The sequence below is a fragment of the Acanthochromis polyacanthus genome, chromosome 9 (genome assembly GCF_021347895.1).
Source record: "Acanthochromis polyacanthus isolate Apoly-LR-REF ecotype Palm Island chromosome 9, KAUST_Apoly_ChrSc, whole genome shotgun sequence".
Lineage (NCBI taxonomy): Eukaryota > Metazoa > Chordata > Actinopteri > Pomacentridae > Acanthochromis > Acanthochromis polyacanthus.
In genome coordinates, this window is record NC_067121.1 from 38,054,886 (window position 1) to 38,068,598 (window position 13,713).

The 13,713-nt window shown below is 38.2% G+C and overlaps 2 protein-coding genes across 2 annotated transcripts in view; one reads left to right on the forward strand and one right to left on the reverse strand.

The window, feature by feature from the left end:
- tpra (translocated promoter region a, nuclear basket protein) overlaps nt 1-509 on the forward strand; it is a 43,867-nt gene extending 43,358 nt beyond the window's left edge. Inside the window, 1 exon segment of the mRNA XM_051953691.1 lies at nt 178-509. Within this exon segment, the coding sequence (XP_051809651.1) occupies nt 178-233 (56 nt within the window). The 3' untranslated portion in view covers nt 234-509.
- prg4a (proteoglycan 4a) lies at nt 62-10,781 on the reverse strand. Its single transcript, XM_022200918.2, has 15 exons — nt 10,659-10,781; nt 10,462-10,568; nt 9,364-9,480; nt 7,946-8,059; nt 7,739-7,798; nt 7,138-7,200; nt 6,475-6,603; nt 6,128-6,385; nt 5,603-5,704; nt 5,440-5,526; nt 5,161-5,300; nt 4,573-4,732; nt 3,871-3,969; nt 3,122-3,250; nt 62-1,751 (listed from the first exon to the last, which is right to left on the reverse strand). Exons 2-15 carry the CDS (start codon nt 10,538-10,540, stop codon nt 1,561-1,563), a joined length of 1,728 nt encoding a protein of 575 aa, XP_022056610.2. The 5' UTR covers nt 10,541-10,568; nt 10,659-10,781; the 3' UTR covers nt 62-1,560.
- Between the last annotated feature and the right edge of the window lie 2,932 nt (nt 10,782-13,713).

Here is a 13,713-nt window from a genome sequence, read left to right on the forward strand (position 1 = left end):
ATCTTCTAACCTCTGCTTGGTAAACACTGATAATGATGTGAACAAACTCCAGCCGCTCGGGTTGTAATGATGAAGCCGTTTATTGAAGTGAAAGATGCAAAGAGCAGCATGAAACGGTGACGACGTTAAATCAGACTGATAACCTGCTTTCTCCTCACGTTTCACCATGTTTTACAGGAACTTTCTCTCGAGGAGGAAGAGGAGGAGCCATGGGCCGAGGGGGCGTCGCGTAATGGTGACGTCACCGTTAGGACATTAAAAAAAATCGACATTTCAAATTCAGTGCATCAGTAAATCAAAGTCAATAATCCCACTATTACAGGTTAGATCTGACAGCTTTGTTTGGATGTGAGCGCTTCTGAGACACGAAAGGTCACACTGTTGGTGAAACTCACCGGTTGTTTTGTAATTTTTTTCCATGGGAGGAGTCTAAGTTTTGGAATTTTTAGTTTTGCTTTTGTCTGTCAGCTGTTGATACACGTTTTAATAATAAAGTGGAATAATGAGTAGCAGCGATGTCATGTGTTTTCTAACATTTGGGAAACAGTGAGGCCTTTAAAATGCTTTAAGAGCTTTAAAATGGCAAAGATCTATTTTACCTCCACATTTAGACACAATGAAAAGTGGGACATGAATTTAATTATGGGATGAAATGCTTCACATTCTCCGGTTTTTGTCATCATAAATGTCATGTTTGGTTTCCCAGTTTTGATGAAGATTAACCCTCCTGTTGTCTTAATTTACAGGCACCAAAAATATTTTTTTCTTGTCTGAAAAAAATTAAAAAATTCAACAATTTTTTTTTTTCCAAATTTCTGAAAATTTGCAAAACCTTTTAGAAAAAAAATTCTTTAAAAGCTTCCCTTAAAAGTTTTATTTTAAAAAGTCCTCCAAATTTTGCAAGAAAATTCTTAGAAATACTTCAATAAATGAGTAAAAATCTTCCAAAACAATCCTAGAAATATCTAAAGTGATTACATATTTATCAGTAAAACTTCTAATATTTTCTTTAAGAACATTCACAAAAAAATCAACCAAAATCCAACGAAATTTGCTGTTAAGTTTTTTTTTTTTCAACATTTCTTTTTTTCCACCAAAAAATGTTCAGAGATTTCCCAAAAATGTTGAAAATGTGGATATCAGAAGTTTTACCGTGAAAATATATTTTTCCCCACATTTTCAAACTTTAAAACGGGTCAATTTGACCAACATGAGGGTTAAACAAATTTGCCTGACAAGTTATCCACAAATTCGGAAAATAGATTTCGATAATAATTGTGCTTTATAAACGTCACATTCTTCAAAATGAATTAAGTTCAACCCACAATCCAGCCATGAGAAATTAACTTTTTAAATGCCTTTATGCCATTAAAAGCTACTGAATATCTTTAACATGTGCAGAAAAAAGGAGGATGGGGTGTTAGAATCAATCTTATAGGAATGCATAAAGAAAACCACTAAATTCCTACGTTTTGCTCAGCAGATGTAAGTAGATTTTTGAGTTTTGTGCTGAAGCAGAAAACACCAGAACCGTGAATCTGTCGTCTCCTCGGGATGTTTTCAGGGACAGTGGAGCCAAACTGTGATGGAGTTGGGTGGTTGGGGAGGGTTGGCGTTCTGAGCGGCCATGTTGGCGGGGTTGGTTGCCATGGCGGCAGGGCTGAAGATGGGCTGGGGTGAGAGGGTTGCGTACGGGTCGGGCCTGGCCAGCGCCGGCAGGTCGTTGGAGATCTGGACGTTGAAGTAGAGAGCTGCAGACACAGTGAATGAGAGCAGCTGGTTTACTGGAGTTATTTTAGGTCGACGTGTGAGTGGGGAAAAAAATGCAAATAAACACAACATTAACATACAATCACCTTTAACCGCTGTCTACATGATATATACAAGGGATTCACCACTTAAATGATCCTGATTAGAGGTCTAGAGTAGAATTCTTTAATAGCAAAAAGCCGTATGACGGAAACATCCAACTAATCTGACCTAAACATGGTGTTGTGAGACTGTACAAATTCATATTTAATTTGTTTTTGCACATCCATAAGTCCAATATATGCACTCAATGTCAAGATTTTAGAAAAATTATCTAAACGTATTTCTTTTACGACTAGGCATGCATTTTAAGTTGCAAAAATAGTTTTGTCGAGTTGTTTTTACACAATATTAAGTTGGTAATTGCATAAATTTAATACTGTGTAATTTTTTAAACTGAAATTTCTACATTCTGCAAAAATTAATTGATAGTAAACTAATACAGTTGGCTCAATAACTTAATTTTTCTTGTTCTTAAAGACTTAAAACTTGTGTGTTTAAGTCACTAATTGGTTAATCACTGTTGATCGTAGATGAAAGACAAATCCCCCCATGCTTGAATTCCCCTCAGGATTAATAAAGCATCCATCCATCCATCCATCCATCCACTCATTCATTCACCCATCCATCCATCTATCCATCCATCCATCCATCCATCCACTCATTCATTCATCCATCCATCCATCTGTCTATCAATCCATCCATCCATCTGTCTATCAATCCATCCATCCATCTGTCCATCCATCCATTCATCTGTCTATCAATCCATCCATCTGTCCATCCATCCATCCATCCATCCATCCATCTGTCTATCCATCCATCCATCCATCTGTCTATCAATCCATCCATCCATCCATCCATCTGTCCATCCATCCATTCATCTGTCTATCAATCCATCCATCCATCCATCCATTCATCTGTCCATCCATCCATCCATCCATCTGTCCATCCATCCATCCATCCATCCATCTGTCTATCCATCCATCCATCCATCTGTCTATCCATCCATCCATCCATTCATCCATCCATCCATCCATCCAATCCATCCCATCTCATCCCAATTGAACACCATTTCATTAGAAGTTCTCAGAACTAAAATAAAAAGTTGTTACTTTCTTTAGTTGAGCCCAAACATTTGTTCTGAAAGAGCAACAGTAAAGATTGCAGATGTAAAATCATAACAATCTACTCAGTGACACATAGATGCTCCACAGTGTTGAGAGGAACTGCAGAGGATCCATGAAAGAACTATTATTGGCTCATATACCAGAACTCTCATTTCTTCCGAATAAGAATAATGTAGGTTTCTTACGTCCGGAGAAGACGTAGTGTTGGTGTCTGTCGTTGCCCAGAGGACTGGCCATGGACAGAGCTGATGTGACCGGAGTGGGGAATCCCTTCAGAGCCACTTTGATGTTGATTTCTCCGCTTAGAAGAACCTCTGGATGTAAGAATTAAAAAAAAAAAAAACAACAACACCATTTTAGCACATTTAAAGTCCAGTTGTTTTGATTGATTTAAGCTAATGAACTCACACCAACCAGCCACAACATTATGACCACTGACAGGTGAAGTTAATACCAACGATCATGTTGGCACTATGAGGTGTTCTGCTGGAAAAATGCAGATTTTGGCATCCATGTTGAAGAAACTTAGACACCCAAATAAACAAACACTCCTTCATGCAAATGGAAATCCTAAATGCCACTGCACCACATCACAGAAACATCAAACAATCAGGAACTTGTTGAGGAACATGACAATCGCCCAAGATGTTGATTTGACCTCAAGCATCAACAGGATGCAGTGGAACGAGTTTGACGCCTCACTGCATAACCCCGAGCACCCAAAAGATCCAAAGCCCTGGTTCCAGACCCCATAGGACACCCTGAGAGGTCCTCTGGTTCCATGGTTCAGAGCATCTTTGGCCACCAAGGGGGACCGACACAGTATTAGGCAGGTGGTCATAATGTTCTACCTGGTCGGTGTATACTCGTGCATGGCTGGTTATTTAGGAGGGCTGAGCTGTTGGTTCTGTTACAGGACTAGTGGAAGACTCACCAGCCTGACGAGTGAAGCGACTCTTCATGGGGCTCCTCAGAATCGGATTGCAGGTCGGAGTGTTGCTTGGTGGGAAGGTGAACCTCTGCAGGACGTCTCCTAAAGGACAAACAGGGTATTGAAGATTTTTTAACAGGAAGTGTATGATGACAAAGTTTGGAGAGAACACCGGCTAAATTATGATTTAGTCCATGGGTCAACATCTGAGAGCAGCAGGCGACTGAAACTACAAAGAAGCCAGAAAGCAAAAATCTTATGTCTCAAACTGAAAAACTCTTGATTTGACCTGTTCTGAGTTAATCTTGATCCTTGATTAAAAACACTGCTCTTTGGATTCAGCATCTTGTATCTCAGCAATTTGGACCATTTATAAACCCAACTCTGCTTCAGAATATATTAATTTTAAGTTTGTTAAAATCATCTTATTCTTCACAACTGATTCTCATTCTGCACTGTCAGGATCACACAGTCTTTGTGGATTCATACCTACTTTGTCCTCAAATGGATATACTCTTTTTTGTGCATTATTTTATTTAATAATTTCCATTGTTAAGCCTGACACCTTTGAACAGGAACTAAATGAAAACACTAGTTTGTGTTGAAACCAGACAATCACAGGAGAACATGTTGCTTGTCGTGAAGTTTTAAGCAGAACGGTGAAACCCCGACTCTTCCATCTTTACGTCTGTCCGCCCTCCTCACCGTTCTTAAAGAAGAACACGGTCTCTGGTTTGGTTCTGGTTGCTGGAACTGCCAGCGCAGCACTGATGCTTCCTGTCAGACCTGGAAACTCTGAAGTCAGAGGTTTGGGGTAACCAGGCTCCATCACCATGTTCCCATCCAGACGCCAGAACTGGTCTCCCTGGAGACAAATGGAAAGACTGTTACCGTCCACTGACCTCCATCATCACAGAGTGGACTTTCTGACCGTCTGTTGTGATTTCAGCCTATTGTATTTATATTACTATTACTGTCGCAGCTTTTGGTTTTTCTCTAATTGAAGCTCTAAAGCAGCAAGTCTAGTGACTAAAACTGATTGAAAAGCATCTCTACATGCTACACTTTAGACCCCAAATGAGCAGAAACCAGAAATACTTCTTGTATTGAGTTTGAAAATGATGGCTCCAGAATGGTTCAAACAGATGAAGGAAGGATAGATCTAATCATGCCTGATGATGACCATAATAATGGTTGTCAATTCATTAATAATAACAACATTCTGTAGTTCTGGTGGACAAATAAGCACACTGAATGAAACCATCATAGAACAGGTTCTAGTGATATTCATACCTTGATAATGTAGGTGTTTCCTTGGCAGTTCAGGCGAGTGAAGACGGTGTCGATCGGAGAAGAGATGCCCAGAGTGTCGGTGATGCTCTGTGGACGACTAACCGAGCGACTGACGGGATCGACGGACCAGAACATCTCACCTGCAACCCACACAAACACAGAGTGTACACAACACAGAGACGCAAAATGTGGATAAAGTTGTTTGTGAAATTTTACCTTAATATATCAAAACCTTTGTGATGAAGTGTTCTTAAGAGTGCCTGTAGTTGTTTTTCTGACCTTTAAATATCAGGATGGTTCCGTTGATGAGAGCCGTCAGTCCGTTGATGGGAGAATCACTGCAGAGGTCCACGTCAGAGAGGAATCCTACACAGACACGTTCGTTTGAATTATCAGGAGCTCATCAAACACAGATACACATCCAGAGGACCAGTTGTCCTACCATTTCCTGGTCCTGCAGGTCCTCCATCCACCACTGAGAGCCCCAGAGCCTGAGCGACGTCCTGCAGGGTGCTGGGTCTGGGACCAGCCGGACCACGGAAACCTGAGGATGGAAATGGTTTGACCCGTTTGATTGGTCCCAACTGGTAAAGGTTAATGATTCTGTCTTTAACCCTTTAAAGCACAACATGGGTCAAAAGATTCCCATCTTCCATTGAATAAGATCAAAAAATACCCACATCCCACTGGATAGGGGTATCTTTTGACACACGTGCAGCAAAGGTTTAAGATCAAACACTGCAGTACATTATGTTGTCTTATCTTATATCATCTTAAATTACCCTAAATTATTTAAAATATCTCATCTTATATACTACACAGAGCTTGACCGCTGTTTTCTTTAAATAGCCTCAAACAGTTGCACTTATCACAAGTTAATCTGATTTTCAAAAAAAACATCAACCGTTACAATTCAGAGTCAAACATCTTTTCAGCCAGAAAATGAAACGCTATCTGTAGAACCAACCTTGACCGGGCCCAGAAGGAGCAGCTCCTCCAGGAGACAGCACCAGATGGACGTTCAGCCTGCTGCCTCCAGGAGTGGAGGGGCTCACTGGGGCACCACTGCCCGGATAGAAACCACCGTTAGCAGGTAGAAAGGAGCCCGGTGCTGGAGAATACGGAGCCCTGTTGCCCTGAGAGAAAGCAGCGTTGGCAGGTAGAAAGGAGCCCGGTGCTGGGGAGTATGGAGCCCCGCCGTAGGAGGGAGGGATGTTATTCCCACCTGGAAGGAGGAAGGAACGCTGGTACCACTTTTAATGAGCAAGAGTTTGAGCAATTAAATCAACAGTATGAAACAGAAATGCTCCAAACCGTATTGCAGCTGGTTTGTCGGTGCAGCAGCAGGACGTCTGGAGCCAGAGGAGCTGCTGGTCAGAGGGTTTAGAGGTCGAGATGAACCCTGACACTGAGAGCCCTGGTTCTGAGAGCAGCGACCCCGACCTGCATACGAACAGAACAGAATATCACAACATAAACTACCGCTCAGACGTTTGGGGTCACTTAGAAATGTCCTTATTTTTGAAAGAAGCATTTTTTTCAATGAAGATAGCATTAAATGAATGATAACTCCAGTGTAGACATCGTTAATGTGGTAAATGACTATTCTAGCTGGAAACGTTTAATGGAATATCTCCATAGGGGTACAGAGGAACATTTATTCATTTTTACTGTGTAAATATGAGAAACACACCTTATATAATCCTCTAATTTAACTCGCAGCAGGAAAGAAAACCAGCACTTTACCAAAAATGTTAAACTATGTCCTTTGACTGAGAGCCTTTCTACTAAGTATATATATTTATTAGAACTATAAATTACTATAAATTAGTAACTTTTTCAACAAATCCTCATTTCTACATTCATCTCTATCAACATTTCTGCATGCAGGTGTTGCAGAAGATTTAGTTTTATTTTTTAACGACACTTTAGGACAATGTGTTTTTATTCTACTCCAAATGACAGAGCTCCATCTACCTGAGTACCATTCCTCACTCTCACTGTTGGACCTTTTCCGACTCTTGTCAGATTTGCGCTTTCCTGAGGAGAAGAAAACATTGTTGCAGCAAAGAAAGAGATACAAACAGAAAAAACTACAAACAAACAGGGAAAGTCTGGAAGCAACGGAGCCAAAAATAACGTCAATTATTTATCTTTTTTCAATCCTTAACATGGATAATCTTTATTTCAATTTTATTTCTCAGTTAAATGTTTGAGCTCAGCTGATTAAGAGAGTCAAAAAATACACATTTTGTCTTCTCCTGCCTGCATTTGTTCACAAACTGAGCAGATCAAAGACGTGTCGTTGCTGCTCTGCATTGCACAGCTGCTCATATTTTTAAAAAATGTCTGGGCTGATCCATTTAAGACGCTTCATCTTACAATAAACCATCTTGTTTGAAGCAACTTCCCAAGGTTTATTCTGTCAGACTCGTCAGTAAAAATGTTTAAATTTCAAGCTTACATGATCAGCATCGGCCTGGGAAAGTTTAAATATCTACTGCGAACAAAGTCTGTACCGATATTAAGTGAAAACCAAAAGTAACAGATGTGGTTTGATGGCAGCTACAGAACTAACCTGAACCTGAAGCCCTCAGAGTCTGGAAACTTCCTGGACGTGGAACTGACACACTGGCATCTGTGGACAGACAGACAATGTGATGTTTATAAAGACGATAAACTAAAGCAGCTACTGAGATCTCAGACGGCTTCGTCCTCCACAGAGCATCTGTGGTGTGAGTTTAGTTGTGGTGTTCAGGTACAGTTCATGACTGCTGGTCCTCACCACAGTGCAGCTGGTAGTCGGGGCAGCAGGTGTTGTACTGGACGCACAGAGGATCACATTCACACTGGAGACCTCGTCTGAACGTCTCGCCACAGCGACCGCGACACGACTGAACTGAGAACGACAGAACGCTATCAACACACTGAGAGCATGAACGACTTCAAGCTGCGTTCATTAGATCTGCTCAGAAACAAGCTCATAGACCACAGAGTGAAGATAAAAGACAGACGTAGCCTCTGAACCTGCAGTTTTTCTGACAGCCAGAAGGGGGCGACTCTAGTGGTTGCAAAAAGATGCTATATTGTAGAAAATGACCCCATTTCTCGCTTGATTTGTAACCTCAGTAAACATTTTACTCATGGGTTTATGGTCTCACACTGCAAAAACTCCAACTCTTACCGAGTCTGTTTGTCTTATTTTTAGTCAAAATGTCTCATTCCACTTGATTTAAGATAAATTCACTGAACAAGAGCGATTTCAGCAAAATGGAGGAACTTGTTTTAAGACAATGATTCTTAAATATCTTGTTAAGTCAAACAATCTTGAAATTTTCTTGTTTACCCCTTGTCATCCTGTAGGTCAAATTGACCCATTTTAAAGTTTGAAATGTTGAATTTTTTTTATATAATTTTCACAGTAAAAACTTCAACAGTTTCAAAATTTTGGGGGAAATTTTTGAACATTTTTTGATGGGGAAAAAAAAGAAATGCTGAAAAAATGTTTCTTTAAGAACATTCAGAAAAAAATCAACCAAAATCCAGCGACATTCGCTGGATTTTGTTGATTTTTTTTCTGAATGTTCTTAAAGAAAATATTATAGGTTTTACTGATAAATATGTAATCACTTTAGATATATTTCAGATTTTTGGGGGGGAGATTTTTATTCTTTTTTTTGAAAATATTTACAATTTTCATGTTTTTTATTTTTAAAATTTTTATTTCTTCCCAAATTCGGGGATTTAAAAAAATACAATTTTTATGTGAAACTTTGAAGGAATTTTCTTCCTAAAGGTTTTGCAAATTTTTATAAATTTAGGGAATTTTTTTGATGAATTTTTGGACTTTTTCAGACAATGAAACAATATTTTTGGTGCCGTAAATGAGGACAACAGGAGGGTTAAGACACCTACGCCTGACAATCCCGGCAAAATGTAGCTTAAAATAAGTTTTCCTAGCAAATGTTAAGATCTCAATGTTCTAAATATATCTTATTTCAAGAATCTTACCAAGCCATTTTTCACCTGTTCTATTGGCAGATTTTTTTCACTTATTTCAAGATAAAAGTTCCTTGAAATAAGTTTTTTTTTCTTGTTTTGATACAGGCATTTTTTCCAGTGCGATCGCTAGTTTCTCATCTCCTTTTTGGTATATTACTTAAAAAGTCACAGACAAAGATGTAGCTTTTTCTTATCACTCACTGATGGTGCACGTAGCCTCAAAGTCTTGGCAGCATTCGTTGTGTTTCATGCAGCCGTAGTCACAGTTACACTGCTGACCTCTGGTGTAAAGTTCACCACACCGACCAGAGCAAGACCCTGAGACAGAAAACGTGAAACATCAGAAACAGTTTGAAGTCCGTTCACTGGAATATTAGACAGCCCAGGTTATAACAGGTACAGCATTAATATTTAGATGTTATTATAGCTGCAGTATCAGATATTTGGAAGAAGAGTAGGTCTATTATCAGATTTATAGATAAATGAAAAGCATTTTTTTAAATTACAGAAAATAATAGCGCAGAAAAAGAGTTAATTTTGAAGTTAGCTTAAAAAAAAGTACAACAAAAAAGAAAAATGAACTCGCCAAAACTGTAAATAATGTCCACATCAAAGATTTGCATTTCACAAATTCAGAGCAATTCTTACTTTTTCTATAAAATTCCTTTTTTTATTGTATTCAAGTAAGCAAGAATATTTGTCATTTCTTTAATGGAAAACATGATATATATATATGTTAAGCCCTCTAAAAATGATAAACCGTTACTTTAAAGAGATTCTCTGTTTTGCTTAACTTTAGATAATATCTATTATAATTAAATAATTATTTTACTTGATAAACATAAAAAAAATGTATAAATGAAATAGTAACTTACAATGTGTGATCACAGTTTGAATATATTTAAATTAGGAAAAAAATATCATTCTAAAGATGTTTGCAGTCAATTAACAGCTTTTTAAATATATTTTTCTTGCATTCTTACTAACAGATTTCCTCTTTGTTTGAAATGATTTTTTCTTTTAGTGTTGTGGTGTTTTTTGAGATTGTAAAGTACATGCCTCAAACGATTAAAATATCAGAGGCATATTTAAGGAATCAGAAGTTGATTGCAAATATATAGAAAGAAATAAATCTCAAGATAACACAGATACATAATAATAACAACAGTAATAATAAACATGAGTTTATATTGTAGTTGCTTCAGGAGGTGAATTATTTGATCATTTCTGACAACACATTTATTGTAAGGCATGATAAATAGACTTAAAATAATAAAATATAAATGTAGACTTGTGTACCTGGTCCAGCAGCGGCAGATGTTGCAATGAGGCCGAGCAACAGAAGCCCCAGTGATGTCTTCATCATCATCATCTTCATCCAAGTCTCAGCTTAAACAGACTCTGATCTGGAATAATAACAAATACATACAAAGAGTTACAGAGAGAAAGCTGCAGGACTAAAGCGGCAAAAACAAAGTGAGAGAATCAGAGTTTACCTCCTCGGTGTGTCTCTTCTCCTCGTCTTCTCTCCAGCCGTCCAGCTGTCCGTCTTTTATACGACACAGAAGCCCTGAGACTGGACATTTTTAATTAGCATCACAAACACTCACTCTCACTGCACCCACGGGCTCATTAAAAGCTGCCAGGACCTATTTAAGCTTCCTACACTGTCAGTAAATCCACTCCCACACACAGTATCCCCTTTCAGAACCTGAAGTAACTAATTACACATCACTTCATTTACTTTAACAGTATTTATTTACCAGCACAACAGAGCAGCTTCACAACAAAAGGGATTACAAAGAGAAAGCTCTAAGATAAATAAAGCACGGGTGTTCTGGTACTTAGATCCAGTATCTGGGGAGTTTTTTCTCTTTGTGAGGTCTGTGCTTGGGTCTCTTATTACTCCTACCTGTTGCCTTTTGGCCACATTTTCCAAACCAGCCAACGTGAGGAATGAAGCTTCGGAGCCAAAGCTGATGTCATGTGGTTTCTGGTCACTCCTGTGGTGGAGTTTCAATTGTTCTGCTTCAGTCCGCTGGTCGTAAACAGCGTCTACACGTAGGAGAGGAAATGAATTAGAGAGGTCAATGTGCTGCCGGTTTGATGTGGACAGACGACTTCAGTCTGGATTTACGCGTCTTTTCTCGACATAAAGACAAAGAATTCAATTCAAAGACAGATATATAATCACATGAATGTATTTGAAGCTTTTGTTTGTCAGTATGATTAAGAGACGGCCATTTAAATGCGGATTTATGTTAATATACTCAATGATTTGTGCTGCTTGTCGTCACCTGTAGACACATTTTTCATGTTAAGGATTGTATATAAAGAGATTATATGTAACCAAAATACAGAACATAAGTAACTGTAATCAACTGAAAAATGTTAAATGTGATTATAGCTTCATTATATTTTGGTATAGCATAGTTTGGATTTGGATTCGTCTTTTAACCCTCGCGTCATCATGTGGGTCAAAGTTGACCAGTTTTAAAGTTTAAAGATGTGGGATAAAAAAAAAATCTATTTTCACAGTGAAACTATTGATGTCCACATTTTCAACATTTTTGGGAAATCTTTGAATGTTTTTTTTTGGCGGAAAAAAAAGAAATGTTAAAAATGTTTCTTTAAGAGCATTCCCATAAAAATTAAAAAAAATTTAAAAATCCAGTGAATTTCGCTGGATTTTGGTTGATTTTTTGTGACATTTAGGATTTCCATTTGCCTGAAGGGGATTCAAGATTCAAGATTCAAAATATTTATTGCACCCTTAAGGTAAATTCAGTTCACAGTGAGTGAGTTCTCTCATATTGTAACACACCTAAAAAACAACACAAGACAAGACAAAGTGACGACAGCGCTACGGCTACAAGAACAAAGAAGATGGCCCCACGGTAAAAGCGAGATAAATTAAAAACATAGTAAAAAATAAATACATATATAACTAAATAAATGGCTAAAAATATGTCAGGCCAAGCTAGATAAAAATGTGCCATCCATGAGATCAAGATGAGAGAAGCAATATACAAGGAATAACATTAGTGTGCTTGTTTTGGGACAGTGTTTATTTGGGTGTCTAAGTCTCATCAAAACAGAAGCCAAAATCTTTCCAGCAGAACACCACATAGAACCAGTATGATCAATGTTCTTCACTTCTCCTGCCAGTGGTCTTAAGGTTCTGGCTGATCGGTGTGCATCCACCCAAACATCCTCCTCCTTTGCTCCCATCATAACTACTGATTTGTGCCCCTTAAGGACACTTTCACTTAATCGTACATTTTTATGGTTGGAGGGCAAATGTCTACTATCTCTACTTGTTTCTACTTGTCCCCATACATTAGCTGAGGTATTTAGCTACATTATCATACAATGACTTCTTAAGTTATCCTTCAAAACACAAATTTATTGAAAAAACAGCAAAAGGCCCCCCAGATCCCTCAGAAGACGCAATAATTACATTAAAAATAACTCTGATGCGAACAGACGTTAGATGGAAAGTATTTAAAAAGCAGAAAAGGGCCGCAGCTTGTTGACGTTCTTTCAAACCATGTGGTAGAAAAATAATCCAGCGTCAGTGAGTCAACAGACCGACAGCGTCATTAACACTCCCACTCTGTTCTCGTTCACCTGCTGCTGTGTTTCTGCTCCATTATGTGTGACGTGCAGCCCTCTAATGAGCCCTCAGGGAGGGGTGTGGTCGCGGCGGGGTCTGCCGATTGGTCAGACGGTCAGATTAAAGCTGCTAATAAAACTTTATTAGCACCCCACATTGTGACCATGTTCAGACAGTAGGTGTTGGGGAGCAGGAGGCCAGACAAGACATCATGAAACACGGATTTAAAGAGCGTCTGGTGACTGGAGTAGAACAGAGAAGGTTCATTCAAGCAGCACTTTTAATTTAATGCACAAAGTCAGACGGTTCAACCTGGTTCTGTCAGTACACTGTAAAAAATGTTGTTTTTACAGTAAAATTCCAGCAGCTGTGGTTGCCAGAATGCTACTGCAATTTCTACATTTCCGGTAAAGAAATGTATTGATATTGTTGATTTTAGGTTTAAAAAAACGTGCTTCATTCAATATTTTACTGTAAAAAAAGTTTTAACCTCTTAAAGTTGGAAAATTTACATCAAAACACTATATAAAATAAAGTTTGTGTAACTTATTAAAAATATTTCAGCATTTTTACATCATCAGCACAACAGTTAGCGATTTAACATTAAATATGTGTATTTTTAGCTTCAACTGCGGTTAAAGCTGTTATACATATTAAAGATCTGTCTGTTAATAACACAAAAGTACATCAGTTTGACCAGTTACGAACTGTAATTTTTGCATAGAATAAATCCAGAAATGCTACTTGTTATAAATTTGCAGCATGTTCCCATTGTCAGCACAACGATATGTACATTTAGCTGTGAAAACTGTATTCTTTTCCAGAATTAAATGCAGAAATTACAGTATTGTTCTACATATTGCATCGTTTTTCCATTAAAAATGTCCAAGGGTCAAGAGATGCATTTTTTCAAGAGAAAAAAAATCTAAAAACAC

Excerpts from the sequence above, each read along its gene's own strand:
- prg4a (XM_022200918.2), bottom strand. The coding sequence starts at position 10,540 with ATGAAGATGATGATGATGAAGACATCACTGGGGCTTCTGTTGCTCGGC. Across the intron at positions 9,481-10,461 it reads ATCTGCCGCTGCTGGACCAG|GGTCTTGCTCTGGTCGGTGT; the intron begins GTACACAAGTCT and ends TTTCTGTCTCAG. Across the intron at positions 6,386-6,474 it reads GACAAACCAGCTGCAATACG|GTGGGAATAACATCCCTCCC; the intron begins GTTTGGAGCATT and ends TCCTCCTTCCAG.